The 18,655-nt window shown below is 42.4% G+C and overlaps 1 protein-coding gene across 1 annotated transcript in view; it reads right to left on the minus strand.

Moving 5' to 3' along the window:
- The window catches only part of col24a1 (collagen type XXIV alpha 1 chain), a 142,594-nt gene that overhangs the window by 43,829 nt on the left and 80,110 nt on the right, over positions 1 to 18,655 (minus strand). The window contains exons 24-30 of the mRNA XM_079504922.1: positions 18,480 to 18,524; positions 12,432 to 12,485; positions 11,066 to 11,119; positions 8,524 to 8,577; positions 7,501 to 7,554; positions 1,611 to 1,664; positions 1,206 to 1,250 (exon numbers count right to left, since the gene is read on the minus strand). Coding sequence (XP_079361048.1) covers positions 1,206 to 1,250; positions 1,611 to 1,664; positions 7,501 to 7,554; positions 8,524 to 8,577; positions 11,066 to 11,119; positions 12,432 to 12,485; positions 18,480 to 18,524 — 360 coding nt within the window. The remainder of the gene's footprint in view (positions 1 to 1,205; positions 1,251 to 1,610; positions 1,665 to 7,500; positions 7,555 to 8,523; positions 8,578 to 11,065; positions 11,120 to 12,431; positions 12,486 to 18,479; positions 18,525 to 18,655) is intronic.

The following is an 18,655-nucleotide window of genomic DNA, read 5'->3' on the forward strand; positions in this document are numbered from 1 at the left end:
TCTGACATCACAATGGTGTTCTGACATCTGCATAGACTCATGCCTAAAAGGGACACAGACATAATAAGTGGGTGGGTCATTCATTTCCAACTTACATCGTTCCAAGTAGGCCAGTGCCCAATGGGCACCGCTCCAGTATGTTAAATACTCTGAAGTTCAGTAAACTGTTCAATAATGGTCATGCTTGATATCACTATGAATTAATTTATGTATCTATTATAGTATCTGCTATCGTTCATCGCCTGTTGATACAAACACAAATAGTGCCATGCCTTATTTATTTATGGAGGTTACACTTGAATAAAACACCATAACATGTGCAAATAATACTCACAAATCTGAAGCTGTATTTAACCACATGAATCCTGTCGCCCCAAAATACTAGATCTACAAGCTCGCAACATGTTGTGTTGCAACGCAATGTGAGCTTGTAGATTTTAGATTTATTTTCAGCAAAGACAATTTGTGTAGAGGGACAAAAGGAGCGGACGAAGTATAGACGCACTCCGGTCAACAAAGTAAGTAAGGTTTAAGTGGTTCATTTCCTTCCCAATAAGGTGCTACAGATTAGGTACAGTTAAAATACAAAGTGGGTTTCATGTTCATCCCGCTATACTTTATTGACTTAGCTCAGGTTTCCTCACTGGAGGCTGGCACAGTTGCACAGTAACTAAGTTCAGTATAACCTGATACAGACCCTCTGAGAGAATGGCACACTGCAAATGTGAACTAATTAAAAGTCCATTGAGCTCCCTGGCAGATATTAACAACACTTTAAACCTGGCATTTATAGAAGCCGAAGGCTAACCTTGAAGCTGAGGGAACATGTGGAGAAAATATGGGGTAATTCATTTTCCATGGCAGTGGCTCAAGTGCATACGATGTGGGGTTCTGGTGGACAATGCCAGCAGGTTTTAAGGACACTAATTAGGGCAGGCTTTGGATAAATAAATGTACTGGTCAAAATGTCTCGTCATCTCAGAGCTGCCTGAGGAGCTGACCCAGAGATGAACCAGAGAGATGGACAGCAATTTACATTTACTGACAATTTACTGACATACTGATACCTATTTAGCAAGCGTGCACACATACAGTATTGAGTACTGTACATTGGGTCAAGTCAAGGTTCACAACCAGTGTCACTCTGTACTAGTTTGTATAGCTGAGATACCAGTTGACAAAACGTTTTACAGATGATTACTCACTATAAATCCTGGTTCCCCTTTTTTTCCGTTCTCACCGATCTCTCCCTGCAAAGAAAATAAAACACATTTTAGGGTGTTGGAAAAAGCATGTATTTCCCATAAAGAGTGAATAAATAGACTATGATATTCAGTTAGTTGCTATTATTTAGTTAGCCAATCAGTCACCATTGGCATGTTGTACACAAGTCAGTTTATACAATAGCATGAACTGATTTCAATCCTAAATGTTTGCCCCTTTACACATACACAATGAGCAATGTGAATTAAAAGATGATCTTTTCCACAGTGTGTGTGTGTGTGTGTGTGTGTGTGTGTGTGTGTGTGTGTGTGTGTGTGTGTGTGTGTGTGTGTGTGTGTGTGTGTGTGTGCGCGCGTGCGTGCACACGTGCGTGTGTGCGTGTTTACCTTGATGCCTTCAGGGCCTGGCTCTCCCAGTGGGCCATCTGGACCTCGAGGTCCCTGTGAGACAAAAACAGAATAATTACAACCTCACAGAACCAATGGAAACTAATAAAACTCTCAACTTCTTACCATCTCCTTTGGTAAAACACTGTATGAGCCTCAACATACAGCAGGGGTTCTCAACGTTTTTGTCTGGGGACCCCCGGAAATGATTTGGCCATGTCTCGCGACCCCCGCCCCTCCCCACCCCCAATACAAACTGACTGCAAAAATAACCTTAATAAGAAGATATATCATAAATGAATACTGAAACCAGATATAATCATTAAGGAAAGTTTATGCATGTACTATGTGTACTATGTACACAAGGGGCGGCGGTGGTTCAGGGGTAGAGTGCCTTGATGGTAACCGCAAGGTTGCCAGTTCAAACCCAGGCTCCCCCAGAGTTACTGTCGAAGTGTCCTTGAGCAAGACACTGAACCCCTAATTGCTCCTGATGTGCTAGTTGGTGCCTTGCATGGTTTCCGTTGCCATCGGTGTATGAATGTGTGTGTGAATGGGTGAATGTAATGCACAATCTCTGTAAAGCGCCTTGGATAAAGGCGCTATATAAATGCACCATTTATGTAAACTCTTCATTTCCATTTTTCCAGCCATTCAGTTGCAAAAAAAAACATTTGGGGACCCCCCAAAATAATTTGGCGACCCCCCCCCGAGGGGTCGCGACCCACAGGTTGAGAACCCCTGACATACAGTACAAGAGTCTCGAAAAAGAATAAAAGCAGAGCAAGTTAAACACCAAATACAAATGAATATATAACACACAGAAGAGAAGTCATAGATATTGTAATACCCAGTGGTGGAAGAAGTATTCATGTTTTAGTACAAAAGTATTGGTATCAAAATATACTTACAATACCCAAGTAAAAGTAACATATTTTCATAGCAGATCTACATCACAATGCGACACGTTGTAGAGTAAAAAGTACAATATTTGCATTTGAGATGTAGTGGAGTAGAAGTATATATTACTGAAAGTTTTACATACTCAACTCAAGTAAATGTACCTCAAAATTGTACTTTAGTACAGTACTTGAGTAAATTTACTTAGTTACTTTCCACTACTGGAACACATACTGTAGATACTGTAATAACATCAACAGTATTCTGTCTGCATTCTGTCTCCCTGGGGGATTTCCTGGCCCATATGCTAAGGATTGGCGCCCCCATAAACATTTCCCTCGCAGCAACACCACACAGGTAGATGGATAAGGATCTGTAAATAAAAAACCCTGCCCTCCTTTCTTTCTCTTCTACCTTGTCATTTCCCTCTTTGCCTACAGTATCTCTTTCTTCCATCTCCTATCTCCTCTTTGATGGCTCCCTTATCTGAGTGCTGGCCTATTTTGACTGTGCCGTCAGCTTTTAATCAGGTTTCCCTGTCTACCAAACCTCTCTGCCTTCTCTAAGCTTCCAGGTCACTGTAACATGAAGCCTTCTCAAAAGGAGAGGGGTGCAAGGAAGTGGAAAGAGAGAAAGCATTCTCTTTCTCTGTCCCTTCCTTAAGTACTTTCTGCTAGTATTTCTCGTAGTCATGAAGCAAATAGAGGTATGTTTTGGAAGTGAATACCGGTAATGCTAATTTGTAACTGTCCATCAGTAGGTGCGTTTCCATAAAGCCTTTTTTTTGCGCATTAAGGTTCTTTCGCAAAATCTCCTGGATGGAAACACCTCAAAGTCTGCATTTTTCGCAAAAACACTTTTTCGCTAGAAGGTGGCGGATTTGGGGCTATATCGAAAAAGTGAAATGCGCAAATGGGTTATGGAAACACTTGCGGAAAATATTTCTAATTAGAAAGCATTGAACTCGCATTATATCGCTTTTAACAGTTGGAAAAGAAAAAAACACACGCGATGGTGAGTATAGTGGACTTGTGGAGTGATCGAACGGGAGGGTGGGTGGGATGTGGATACATAAATTATTACATTTACACACTCGAGTATCGAAGCCTCTGTCTGCAGGCTGAGGCTCTTTTGCTCTCCCCGGTGAGGGCGTTCGCCGTTGATCATGAAGTTAGATCGGTGATATTTCTCCTAAACAGCTCGGAACGAAACGGACGAGAGGAGACTAGTCAAAATGGAAATGTACTGTCAAGTCGCAGGGCAGGGGTCCCGATCGTCCCTGTACTTTGAAAACGAAACTATACCAGCCCCTGTCTAGACAAAAACACACGCCTATTTATTTAACAGACAGCCTGTTTGAAAGACAGCCTGTTCCAGTGGCCAATCTGGACAGCGGACTTCATGCAGACCAACTTGAATAGCCTAAAAGAACGTCAAAATTAATGCACCGTGGTGAAGAACAAATCAGAGAAGTGTGTGTGTGTGTGTGTGTGTGTGACATGATCAAATAATCGTGTAAGATTATCCTGTAGTGTGTGTGATGCAGATGCTATCAGATTTCAGACATCAAACGGTAAAATAAATGTCAGATAATATGCGCCTCTCACTTGACTGGCAAAATAGCGCCATCTAGGCCTACTTCTTATTTAATATCTCCAAAGAAGCGCATTTTGTCAGTGGATGGAAACAAGAAAAATACGCTTTTCTTTTTTCGAATTACTTACTTATTCGCTTCCTATTTTCGAAATGTTTTGATGGAAACCCACCTACTGTGAGCTCAAGTGTGATCCTCTCTCAGTTCCACTGTTGACTTGAACAGCTGACAGGCATCTATTTATAGTAAGGCTGTCAAAGTTAACGCGTTAATCGTGCGTTAACTCAACGTCCTTTTAACGGCGTTAATTTAATTAACGCGCGATTAACGCACGGTGAAGTTTGACAGAACGGTTGAGAGACGCATGCATCTGAATGCAGGCAGGCAGATTCCAATAGCCCCGCCTCTCTCTCATCCCCCCCCACTCTCTCTCTCTACCATTCCCACACTCAGTCCGGACTCCGGACCGTCAGTACTATAGGGCTGCGCACAGTTGAGCTGTGAGCAGAGGCTGAATGCCTCCGTTCGGCTCGTTATTAATTAATTTGCTTCACAATGTGTTAGATCAGAAGCTCTTTGAAGTGGGCATTGGGCAAAAGCAAAACTCTGGCAGTTTTGGTTGACAAACATAGTTAGTTAGTTGTGGAAGCTTGATGCTAATCATGCTACACAGACCATGCTAATGAGTGCTAAAGCTAATGTTGACTTGCAGGAGAGAGGGGCAGGGGCTCTCGTGTGTGTGTGTGTGTGTGTGTGTGTGTGTGTGTGTGTGTGTGTTGAGTTTATGATTTTGTTTCCCCCTTCCATGGCATTTGCAATAAAGCAAGCATTCTCCCATGTTGAGTATTTAAAACTTGAAAAGACCACCAGTGGTCCCTGAGGGGATTCCAGGTGGCCCACAGCTAAATGATGGAGGGTTGGTAACCAAATGAACCCTTATAGATCTTTAACTCTCAAGAGTTGAATAATTGTTAAACAAATGCATTACTTAAAGTTAATTTACAAGAAGTCTACACAATTAGAGAACTTAGAAAAAATGTTATTTTGATCAACATACAGCCTGTTATCTCTCTCATCAATACAGTTCTTTAGTTTGGGTCTGGAAGGCTAAATGTCATCAAATGGTGGTCCGTGGCTCAAATGCAGAATAAATAATGGACCTTGATATGAAAAATCTTAAAAACCACTGATTTAAGGTATATTTAGAACGGATAAAAAATATGCGATTAATTTACGATTAATCGGCGATTAACTATGGGCAATCATGCGATTAATCGCGATTAAATATTTTAATCGACTGACAGGCCTAATTTATAGATTCTACATAAACAGTAGTTTCATCAACAAAGATACAAAGACCTAAATGTATGAGGATAACCGGCACAAGAAGGAAATATTGCTTTTTTTTATGATGCCTTATCTACAACTTAAGTAACCACAACATTCACATAATCATGCGGCATGCCACATTACACCACTGATGACATTTTTGGAGAAAGTTAAGTTTACACAACATGTTTGATCGTAAAAATGCCTTCCCCAGATCTGACTGACGACAAATCAGAGATGACGAGAGGGAATAAAACCATAATTATTATGGGATTCTAAACTATCCAAAGAATGCACTTTCCACGTCCCTACGACGTGCATCCTAAATGTGCCCCACAGCTTTCAGCACTAGTGCCGGTGTGAGTATTCTATCAGGGCATTGTCAGGATTAATTTTATACCCCAAAGGGTTAAGTGAGAGAGAGAGAGAAAGAAAGATAAGCAGGGTTGAGATAACAACCACTTAGCAATTGCCCTCAGGACTGGCATGGTGAAGCAATTTGAAGTCTCTGAATACAGGATGCAATCATCCATTATAGACAAACCACAGTGTTTACATCCCACAGCTGTTCCAAAAACAACAGCGAATAGGGGAGTCTAGGTATTGAACTTCCCTGTTATTTAACAGGGAAGTTCATATCAGAGTACATATATATGCTATGACAATGCAGATTGACTACAGATGCTCATTGTTCATGTAGGAGGATAATAGGCATAGGCATAAACATACCTTGATAAAACAGGAAATGCAACCACAAACTGACATTATGTATAGATTACAGTAAACAAGACGCAGGCAGTGACGTGTGTATAAATCTTAATTGCTGCCATGTGTTTTGAGATTATACTGCGTTGAGGGGAATTCGTCTGGCAATGTTAGATGCTTTATGGGTGGAGAGGAAGTGATGAGAAGATGAAAGGCAGAAACGGCAGAAGACATTGTGAGATCAATAAGAAATGGCACAGTACGGTGAAGCCATGCATGATGCCTCTGTGCACTGCATCACCTGGCAGTTCTTCCCCCTATATTTTCTACCATCCTCTGAGATGGACACGTAATCACCTGGAAAGCTCTAAATCTGGCACTGGTACACACACTGGCACTGTGGCACAGGAGTGTCAACTTTGCTCTGCCAACCCGCCATGGCACCAGAGAGGCGGATGCAGAATCTGTAGAATGTGCTGACGTATGGTAGGAGCAGTAAAGGGGAAGTCATCTGTTACCTCTTGAAAGGTTTCACGGTAGATGCAAGAATTTATGAGAAGAAAACTTGCATCACCGCACCAATAAATCATAATGACTGGCTGTGATGATGACTATCGTGTCAGAGAAGGGGTTCCTCCCAGGGAAAATGGATAGTGTTGATGTAATCACTTGTAATTCTATACATTTTTGAGCGGGTGTGATTTTTTTAATTGCTGAAAAGCACAGGATGTTAAGTCTTGAAAGTCTTCCAAACCAAAATGGAAAATACATTTTAATGCAGGCAAAAGCAGCAAATCTGCATGTGCTGGGCAAGGCTCAAAAGGCTCTAAAGGTCATCCAGTTGAAACATAGAGATGTAAACCTGATTTATGCTTAGCTGTGTGCCAGTATATTCGCTTCAATGCTCTGCACTCAACAGTGTTGGTGAATGAAATTTGAATGTACAGTACAGTAATAGCCTGCTGTACCTTCAGTCAGAATGTTGTCATTCTTCCTTCTGCCACACGGTGTCTCACTAGTTTGACAGTACAGTACCGTTAGCATCGTCTGGTCTGTGATTCATGTTACAGGGCTCAATAAACAGCTGTATAATCATCTGTAAATGATCATGGCCCTAGTGGAATAGCAAAACATGTGTCTTTAGCTATGGTGTGTAAAGACGAAGTGGTGATTTGAGACAGATCATGAAAAGTTTCATGAGTCAAGGTTTTTGTGTTCAGCCAGTCTTAGGCCTAAATTATGCTAAGAAATGTAACGCATCACGTCACGTTTTGTAGGATCCGGTCGTCCATCTGAGCGCACATGCCTAATTACATGAGGAGAGGTAGTAGAGATGCTCCAAATGGGGAACAGAAGTCTTACCCTTCTTCCCTTTGGTCCAGCAATCCCTGGAGTGCCTCTCTGTCCTTGAGGACCCTGAGCGAGACAGAGAGAAAGAGACAGACAAAAAGAGAGAGAGAGAGAGAGAGAGAGAGAGAGAGAGAGAGAGGACATGGAGATGAGGACAGAGGAATGAAAGATTGGGAGCAGGGAGAGGAAATGTGAAGTAGGAGATGTGAGAGACGTTCACATCATCAGCAAAATCAGTGCTGTTGCACACAGTATGTAGTTGCCAAATATGAACTAGCAGCTAGTACTCAAGGGTGCCTATTAATACAGAAGTAGTATTGTACCAATTTGCATGTTTCAGAGTTAGTGCGACAAACACATCTTGTTATGTTTCTTTAGGTAAGCTAGGGCATGAGGCAGCAAAGTATACTGTACTAATCAACTATATAAATTACTAATTGATATAGTTGATAATTAATAATATGAATACTTTCAAATTAGGTACAAAAGAGATTAATCTTGCAACCTCATATCTCTCCAATAAACAAAGATTACTCAAATGGACACATTGAATACAATCCAGGCAGACAGAAGTGCTGATCAGCTGGTAAAGATACACTATTTACACCAGTCTAGACTATAATGTGGGAAATGGTCAAATCGGTGTATCAAATCTCCCCCCTTTAAAGTGTTTACAACTGCAAAGAACCAAAAGTGGGTTCCTCTGCCTCAATCTAAGTATTAAATGTTAATGTTGCAATTAAAGTGTTTATAAGAGCCAGCCAAGACACAGAGAAGGAAAGATGAGAGGCAATGGATCTAATCGTCTCAGTCCATTAAGTTCTAGTGTTTATGTGACAGAGAGGGAGCTTTCTAGACAGGTCTATCCCGCTGCAAAGACATATAGCGTGACTCGTGAGGATAACAGTAACAGGCATAAGATGTGGAGACATTTGGGCCATTTTGGAGTATTTATTTCTCAATTGCTCATCCAGGTTTAACATACAGTATACTCTTAGTACAAACTGCTTTTCAACATGGAGTTCCTATACTTACATGTGCACCTTGCAGGCCGATGTCCCCAGGACTTCCTGGCAAGCCTGGATAGCCCTTGTAAAAACAAAAAACAAAAAAACAGAGCAAACAAACAGGGCAGACTATTAGATAGTACGGTTAGGACGAGATCACACAAATGTTCACAAGTACTGTCTGTTAGTGTACTGTGCAAGCAACAATAACTCTTTGCATCTCTCCTACATAATTCCTGTTAAGCTGTCAAGCCTGTTCAGACCACAGATTTGTGACAAATTAAACCAGTTTAAGCCAAATTAATACAAAAAAAGATGTGCACAGACGCATATAGCAGTCCTTGGTACCACGCCACCTAAAGGCTTTTTTAAAATTTTATTCCTACTGTACATGTCTCTAGTTTATATTTTGGTATGCTACATCTTCCAATTCAGCCAGTTATCGCCAGTTATATGTGACCATACCATTAACACCGCCATAGCCGTCACCACAAATGTGATGAAGTCATCACACATCGCACATTTGTGATGACGGCTATGGACGTGTTTAGCCCAAGGAGTGTTTTTCGTGCAAAACTAATGCTTGGAATGGATTCAGAATCATGAAAAACCCCTAGTTTGACACCTCACATGCTAATTAAAGCATAATGAAACTTGGACAATTTCCAAGGTTGTTAATGGTATGGTCACATATAACTTGCTGGCATTAAGCTACTGAATGGAAGATGTATCATTCCAAAATAATAAACTAGAGACATGTAGGAATACAAAAATACAAACATTTTACAGTCACCTTAGGTGGTACCAAAATCTGGCTCTGCCCCTGGACTATGCACGGGCTGAGCCACCATGCAGGCATGAGGCACACCAAACTTTACATTATTTCTCTGTAAGCACGATAATGTTTTGGAATTTATTCTAATCCCTGGCTAACAGTTATCCTGGAAAAAATGACAGGACTTTACAAAATCATTGTAAAACTGTCATCTGCATCTCCCTTAAGCCATTCAAGTTGCTGACTGTACCTTTCCTCTTTAACGTGGCTATACAGGACAAACTGGTTTGCCTAGACAGCAATAAGTGCTTACATAAGAAGTCAGTGTGAGCGTGTGCGGCCAAACACGATTGCACACTCATACTGTACGCACAAACGCAGTAGTGAGCCATTGAGCCAGCTATTCAGCCAGTCAGCCAAACATTCATCCAGTCTATCAGTCAGTCAGCCAGCCAGCCAATAAGTCAGGCTGCTGGCCAGTCTGCCAGCCAGCTAGGTCAGGGCTAGCGCCCAAAGCCACAGACCTGGAGTTAATCCACGGCCCTAGGCCAATGAGGGATGTGGGCCAGTCTCATTTTCCAGGCACAGCAGCAGCATCACTCCACTCCACTAGAGACGTAGTGATGCTGTTACACTCTCTGGGAGATCTACCTCTACATGTCAAGGATTTGTATAGAATGTTGGGTCGGATAATCTAGCCAAATTATCCATATTATCTTTAGTCTATTATTCTGTAGCCATGAAGTAATAGGCAAGGAGTTAGTGGGCAAGAAGTTAGTGGACAGAAAGGGAAGCAAAGTTTCCTTCAGTATTTGTCTTTACCAGTATGACATTTTACTTGCTCTGACTTTGCTGTGCAGTGTGATGGTTTTGGTTTATTGAAGCAACACTAGATATAGTGCTCCCCAGTCAAAAGTTGAAATGAGGACTACATAGTAAAATATTTGTATTCTTTATTTGTAGACTCTCAAAGTTATATAAAGTTTAGCTCCTTGGTTATTATTATTTTTTTATTTAGCTTTTCTGTCTTTATTGATAGACACAAGTGAAGAACGACAGGAAAGAGGAAGAGAGAGACGAGGAGAGACACGCAGCAAAGGTTGCCATGAACGGGACTCGAACACACAACGCGCCGCCAGGCCAGAGCCCATAATGTGGCATGCGCCTGGACCACCAGGCCAGCGGGCGCCTAGCTCCTTGGTTTTGCAGCACTCAACGGACTGCAGTCCTCACTGGCACTTTGTGATGCAGGCCTAGGGCCAGTGAAGGATGCACACCAGACTCCCTCTCCGGATTATCAGTACAAGAACATCAGCGTCACTAGATTGCATTACATTGTTGGATCTGTTTTGGGTTAAATATTCAGCCCTGGTCATACGGCCCTGATGCCAAACAACACACCACCTAAACCCAGACATTATGTCATATTGGAAGATCTAGATCTTACCAGTTCAGGTTTTTGAACAACCAGAAGCAATGTCAGCACCTTTGATTACTTATTGGCCTGCATCCAAACATGTGGGAGTGAGTCCCCATCAGTTCAACAGTTTTAACTAGCTACTATACATATGCCATAGTTTAAACCCAAACTTCAACATCTCTGCTGTTTGTTGCTCAATCAGGTTCAATATGCCATTTTAAGTGGTCTAAAGGTTGTCTGGATTGTCCATTCAGGACGACAGGTCACATGGGGAACCCCTGAGGCTTTTCTGATATTAGTGTTCTGTGCTCTGTGTTTAGTGTTCTGGTGTCCACTAGATGTACAGTACGTCATGATCACTACTACTGTACTTACCCTTGGCCCGTTCTCCCCAGGAGGACCCAGTGCGCCTGCTGGCCCTCGATCTCCCTGGGAAGAGAGAGAGAGAGAGAGAGAGAGAGAGAGAGGGAAGGGCATGACAACGGAAGATCTCGTTAAAACCATGACCTGAAATCATGACACATCAAACCCCTCATAGAACACTGAAAACAGTTATCTTAAAAGCATCCATGAAACTAGAGAGCTACTCCTTTAACACACGCCGAATGTTAGTGAGGCAGCTGGTGGACACAGGTAGTATTAAAACCCAGTCGTTCGCATTTTGTTGTATATGTAAAAATGAGAGGTTATACTTGGTGAGTCGTACAGCTGCCTGGATGTCCTCCCTCTATCCCACTGCATTACTTTAATCTCCCTACCCTTGATCTTTGCTGCATTCATGAATGTACAAGCACCCTGCTGCTCCCCGGAACATGACGATTAAAACGACGAGACAAAATAGTTGCACTGCTCTACAGTAGAGGAAACCTCATTTTATATAAGACCTGGGCGAAATCGGACGAAATATACATGATGTAAAAGGAATTTGTAGGCCATGACAGTATGGCTGGTGCTGACAGATTAACCCAGGAGCTGGAGCCTGTGTGAGGAGGAGGAGCAGGTTGGTCTGACAGCCACACAGACAAATGCCTTCCCATCACTAGAACGTGTCCTGACACACAGGGGGCTTCTGGGTAGGAAGGAGAAGGGGGGAAAAGTGGAGAAAGGAGGAGGGAAACATTTGCATCCCTTTGGAGCTCCTGTCAACAATCAACACCCAGCCGGTAAAAGCGTTTCAGTCAATGGTCTATCAAGCAGGAAACAGGGAAACCTCCAGCGTTCTCTGTTGAGCTTAACGTTGCAATGTGGGGTTGAATATGAACAGAATAGAACTCCAAAATACTGTATTGGCACATGACTAACTTACAGTAGAGTATGAATATACACACATACAGGACAGTGTACCTGTATGTGTGTGTGTGAGTGCATTTGTTTAATGTGTTTCTGAGCATGTGCATAAGAGAGAGGGAAAAGGAGTGTGCATGTGGTTCATACTTGATTGTGTATACATGCATTACAGTATGTTCTGCTTAACACATCTATGGACAGCCATCATGTGCAACATCATTATAGTGTACCTTGCATGGGGGAAGAGACACTAATGTCACATGGGCTTGACAATTATTGTTATTGATGTGGAAGCGAAAGCGTTGAGTGTTTGTCTAAGTGTGTGTGTTGGGCCCTGTGGGGCCTCCGGTCATGGCTGTTTAACACTGGCCTAATTACAGGGGTCTGCCACTGATGGGCCGCTGGCTAATGTTGACTGACAACCTAATGGAAGGGAAACAGGAAAACTCCTTACCTTTTCACCAGGTACTCCTATGACACCGACTATCCCAATCAGGCCCACCAGTCCCTAGAAAAGAGGAGACAAGAGGAGAGAATGGCTTCTGAAATTCTTCAATGAGACACTATACACATGTACAGTACATATGAACACACACGCGCATGCACATGCACACACGCACACCCGCACGCATGTCCACCTCTCAGTGGTTCTCAAACCATTTAATTTCAACCGACCCCCGTAACTAGTGAGTGTACAAATGGAACCAAATGGTAAGGGTCCATTTGGTTCCATTTGCACACTCTCACAGTTGCAGACCTGTAATGGTCCATTTAGAACCCCCTCAAGGAACACTGAGGGTCCCTGGACCCCACTTTGAGAACCAAGTGCTTTGACAGCTCAGGTCATTATAATGTGCTGTACTCAAAGGTGAACTGTAGGAAAAAGCTACCAGTTGATCTGGCTGCTACACACTATAGGTTATCTCTTCCAGTTCACAATGTAATGAAATGCATTCATTGAATTATAAGAAACTATGTTAGACTGTGAGCAGTTAATCTCCGGCACCGTTGGACAATCTGCATAAAACTTTGCATGCTCACTCCAAGTAGGCCAAAACCTTAGAAGCACCTTTTTAAAATTGGCCTCATGGTGGTGCTATAACAGGGCCCTTCAAGTTTTGGCCTGTAACTAGTAGATCATACCGTCAAAATCTTGCATAAAAGCTTTTAGATCGGCCTGGGCCGTGGCTCAGCCGTCCAGGCACCTTGGCTGGTAATCCAGTCTGGCAGTGTGCTGCGGGCTCGACTCCCGATCCCGACAGCCTTTACTGCATGTCACCCCCCTCTCTCCCCATTTCCTGTCAGCCTACTGTCTGTCCCTCCATAAAAGAAATAAAGGCGAAAGCCAAAAAAAACCCCATAAAAAATAAAAATAATAAGCTTGTAGATCTGCTATATTTTAATAAATGTTTAAAATAGGGCTTAATTGTTAATATATATATATCAGTTTTCTCCTCTCCTGAACAGTTATTCTTGCCGCCATGACTGTCTCTGTATCAAAAAGAGCCACAGCACAAAAACACTATCCAGTTGTGAATCCTGAAAGGTCTCCAAGTCTGTCCAAAAAGGAGGAATCAAGATGATCCAATATCCCAAATCTCTTCTCAAATAGGATTAAACGAAAGCTGAAATATGAGAAAGGATTGTAACATTGAAGAGTCTGGAACTTTTTGTTCCAGTGATTTTCTTTTTCACTTCCTCGAAACTAATTCTCATTGCCAAGCGATATTAACAATTAGAATAAAAAATGTTGCCAGACAGATTTGTCAGTCACTACTAGTAAATATTATGGCCTTGCTGCAATGACACAACTCACTTCAATGATGACTTTGGATCCAACTAACTTCACACCATACCACTTCCAGTACAGGAGTGCTTCTGAAGAAAATGCATGCTAATGTAAGTATGAGAGTTATCACAGGACCTTAACCACATCGATATCAGATGTCTAGGATAGGGGCTGTGGTTTGGCCCAGTGCCAGCCACTATAGTGGAGATCTAAAGCGGCACACAGACAGTAAGGCTTATGGGTGACTCAGATGGACATACAATTAGAGCAGTACAACAACCATTATATACAGTAGCACATCTTGCTATTTTGGCTTGTGTGTGTGTGTAAATAGCCTGCATTTCAGATTACGGTATGGGCATTTGCTCACTACTGCTAGCTTCCAGAACTGCTCTGAGCCATCGCAACATCCTGAATAAACACTCAGTGTTTTGGTAATTACTCAGATCACCGACCCAATGGGTTTGTAGATGGTAGAGAGTGGTCAAGCTGTGGTTCCACTTTTGGCTGACCACGTAACCCAGTGTGGTCAGACTGTGGCTGTCTGCATATGAAGTGCAAATTAGTACTGCTGTATTTCATCCTTGGAGAGAGATATGCTGAGATAGTACATATTGTATTTAAAAAAGGTCTCATGACAGTTTTCTGGGATTCTGTGGCACAGAACTGTAATTAATGTCTTGCTGTTTATTTTATTGCAGCACTTTCATAATGCATTTTCTCTGTATGGCTGCATCATATCTTTGCGAAAGGCAGGGACGCAGGCCACCCGTACGCCAGTACACACTGGTGTACGGCAGCAACCTTATTGTTTATATGCATTTGAAATATCATTTCAAATGCATTGGTTATGCTTTTTTCTTCTTTACAAGTGACAGTAACCGGTAATCATAAAGCTGAAGAAAATACAACCATCCATGGAATACGGCTGTTGTTATTATGTGTGTGTGTGTGTGTGTGTGTGTGTGTGTGCGTGCGTGCGTGCGTGCGTGCGTGCGTGCGTGCGTGCGTGCGTGCGTGCGTGCGTGCGTGCGTGCGTGCGTGCGTTCTAATTTCTTTCCAAAGTTGATTTCACAGCAGCATAACAAAATAACACACTTCCACATTTAAAGAGAAGCTACTTAATTATGTCCATGTGATCTTACTTACTTTGTATAAGAACAAAAAACTGTGGCTCTTGCACTTTTGAAAACATGGAAATCTTCACTTAAAAGATCCCATAACACTGTAACCATGAAAATATGCCCTATCCACTGGCCAGGCTGTTCATTGAGGGTAGTGCTTTTCTTCACTGGGTTCAAGTTGTCCAAGTTGGAATACTGCCTGAGCTGTCCTATATTATAACGCTCTATGCTGATGCTCTAATATGAAGAGCTACTGTATCTCCATTTAACTTTTTATTTTCACAGAATGCAATCATTTACTGTGTGTGTGTGTGTGTGTGTGTGTGTGTGTGTGTGTGTGTGTATCCTCTCTCGTGACTCTGACATAGACAGATGGAAGTATCAAGTGTGGGCCCGTTTTGAAAACCTTTTCAAAACAAATGTCAGGGACTCTAGCTGTGTTAAAGATGCCAAGTCTTTGCCTTGATGACACTGCTAATTTCTCTGTTCCATAAGATAAAAGATGTTATGCATCTCTGTCCCCCTTGCAGATGGCCACCCACCCAGGCCTGCTTCTGCTCCAGGTTTCTTCCCGCCAAAGGGGAGTTTTTCCTGGCCACGGGAAACATTGAGACTACATGTAGCATCATAAGACAACTTGCTGAGATTTGATCCTATAATAAAATATAATTGAATTAAATGAAATTGAATTGAATTTGAGTTGTTTAAATTCACGTTAACACATACCGTACCTCAGAAACTCTAACTGACAAACTTTGGAAGCCAATCATAGGTCATCTGAATCAAATCTGAAAAATCAGTATACATTATCGATCATGTATCATGGAAGTTTTAGACTATAATTCTTGGATAGTAAGTTGTACAAATCACACCCGTGTGAAGTGTCAAGGGCCGCTCTTATCATCATACGTCATCATACATCATCTCATTCTGCATCCTAATTTGCATCCTCACTTTGGTCTTTGATGTTTGTTACACACTTTTGTCTTCAATGTTTGTGTTTACACAAACCCTCAAAGCTGGACATAGGAGGGGCTAGCACCCCTCAAAAATATTAAGCCCATGTCTGCATGACTGAATTATTTTAATTTTTAATTTCCTTCAAAACGTGAAGAGGCGTGTTATTAGGGCATAGCAGTGGTTCCACTGAAAAATCGTCCATTCATTTTTCCCATAGAGATTTACAAAAACATTTCTATAAATAATTTTAAGCCTAGAATCAAGCCATCCAGGAACGTGGTAAATCATGACCATAAAACCTTTTATTCTGTGGAAAATAAAACACAATTGAATATTAAATTATATGATATACTACATTTAATAAATACCCTTTGTTCACATAATCAAAGGTTTTATGGGCAGGATCCTGGATGGCTTGATTCTAGGCTTAAAATATTTTATATAAATCTCTATGGGAAAACTGAATGGCCGATGTTTCAGTGGAACCAGGAAACCACGCCCACTGCTATGCCCTATAGCACCACCATGAGGCCAATTTGAGTAAACCGGGAGTGTACGTCTAAAGTTTCAAGCAAACGGGCTCAGCGGCGCCCGAAATTAGCTGCTCACAGAAACAGACGGACATGGTTGAAAACATTACAGCCTGGCAGAGATAACACAATAAAACGTTGCCCATGTGTCAACACCGAAACAAGATTGTCCTGTGCGTAAGCTACGGCTACTACAGTTTAGCACTCTCACAGCCACTCTCACAGCAGAGTGGCTGTGAGAGGATGCAGCCTGCAGGCATGGGAACACTGTCTCCTCATCTACTTCAAATCCCTTAATTGCATAAAGTGGGACAACAAGGCATTCTGTATCAGTTAACAGTATAGGAAATGGGTCCATGGGGCTTTCCATATGACAGGGCCTCTTCAGACAAGAGGGCTTTTAGCATTTCAGCTGTGATCAGGTTTTCTCAGGGGCTCAGGCACACGTCAGTGTGGGTTACAAAGCTGAGCCAAGTAAAGAGGGCTCTAACCATTAACCTTACAGATGATATGAGGGAAGGAATACATAAGGAATGACGCTCTCATTTAAATGACTCGGTCTGTACTGTGGCCTTTGATGCTCCATTTCCTCTCTCCCTTGCACGCACGCACGCACGCACGCACGCACGCACGCACGCACGCACGCACGCACGCACGCACGCACGCACGCACGCACGCACGCACGCACGCACGCACGCACGCACGCACGCACGCACGCACACACACACACACACACACACACCGCAGCACACATGGAACTGTAGCAGAGGCCCATTTTAAAGCGCACCTGTTGCCGATTTAAGCAGGAGGAACATGTCACTTGTCATATAGTTGGAGATTTTGAGGGTCACCCATCTTGGCACAGTCAGTAGCCAATCCAATTTGGATAAAATATGGCACACCATAAAACCTCACATAAAAAGTTAACTTTTTTCCCTTTTATGGGAAGTGACTTGCACGGTGACCTCTCCAGGTGAAACAGGGGAACTCAATGAAGACATGCAGCAAAGTCACCCCTGCGCTGACCTGACCCTAAAGCTAACCAGCTGTAGTCACTGACAGTTTCTTTCGAGCCGTACCCATCTAATTTATTTGGAAAGTGATGTAATGGCCTTCATTAGAGCCTCCATGTGTTTCAGAGGGCTTTTTATTTTTTTTGCTAACATAGCCCTACAGCAACTCTTTGGCTTCAAAGGGCCCTCCAGTCTGCGGTAAGTGCTTAATCCCTCTCATATGTGCGCGGCTCCAAAACACGGCTCAACAAGGCCTGCTCGCTGGCCTCCACTATGCACAGAATGCAAATATTAACATTGAGGGTCCTCCAAGAAGGTTGACCGAAGTTTGGATTCTCTGAGCGGCCGCATGTGTGCAACTGTGCGTGTGGATATCACAAAGGGAAAAATACATCCCAACCAACTGTATAAGGTGTTGAAAGATGAACTGGCGTGTAAAAACCAAAGTTGGCCATGTGAAACAAAGCACTTACACAATTAAATGGCTTATTTAAAAGTACAAGGCCTTCATTACTGTACTGTAATGAGAGGCACATTAATCACCGGAGCGAGAACGGCTTCTTTTTGTTTAGTTGCTATAATACCACGGAAATGACAAATATATTGGGCAAGCATGGACGTCAACAAACACACAACTCAAATGAGGTCACTTCCATTGAAGCTCCCTCTGCTCTGCTGTGGTGGTCTGACAATTTTCCTATGACAACATTGTTAGTGGGATGCAGTGCTGGATCACACTTAATCAAAAAAAGTAGGTCAAAATACCAGCCAGAAGACATCAGGAAATGCTTCTGCAACATGCTCAATTCCTCTGTCTCACCCATAACCACCCACCTCACAGTGTTGATCCCACTAAAGGATTTAATGAATATAAAGCTATATCTTAAGATCTGGTCATGTGAATTGGCATTTTGGCAAACCACTTAAGAACATTTAATGATTTCATCATTTATTGGAGACTAATAAAAACTAAAGGCTCCAGCCACTTCATACAGCAGGAGGCATCTTAATGAAAGCAAAGATTGCACATTAACAGGGTAAAAGACCTTTAATCGCTAGCGTTGGCTAAAAGCTTCATTAACTTACTTGTGGTCCAATTTTTCCAATGTTTCCCAGGTCTCCGTTCTCTCCCTGCAAAGAGAAAACATCAAAAAGAGTTCTGGTTACTGTAGCTTCCTGTGCATAAAGCCTTTTCTGTGAGTCCCTTGACTTGCCACCATCGGCTCTCACAGCATGTGAGATAAACAAATGTGAGAAGCCCA

Source organism: Electrona antarctica (assembly GCF_951216825.1).
Source record: "Electrona antarctica genome assembly, chromosome: 7".
In the NCBI taxonomy this organism is placed as follows: Eukaryota; Metazoa; Chordata; class Actinopteri; order Myctophiformes; family Myctophidae; genus Electrona; species Electrona antarctica.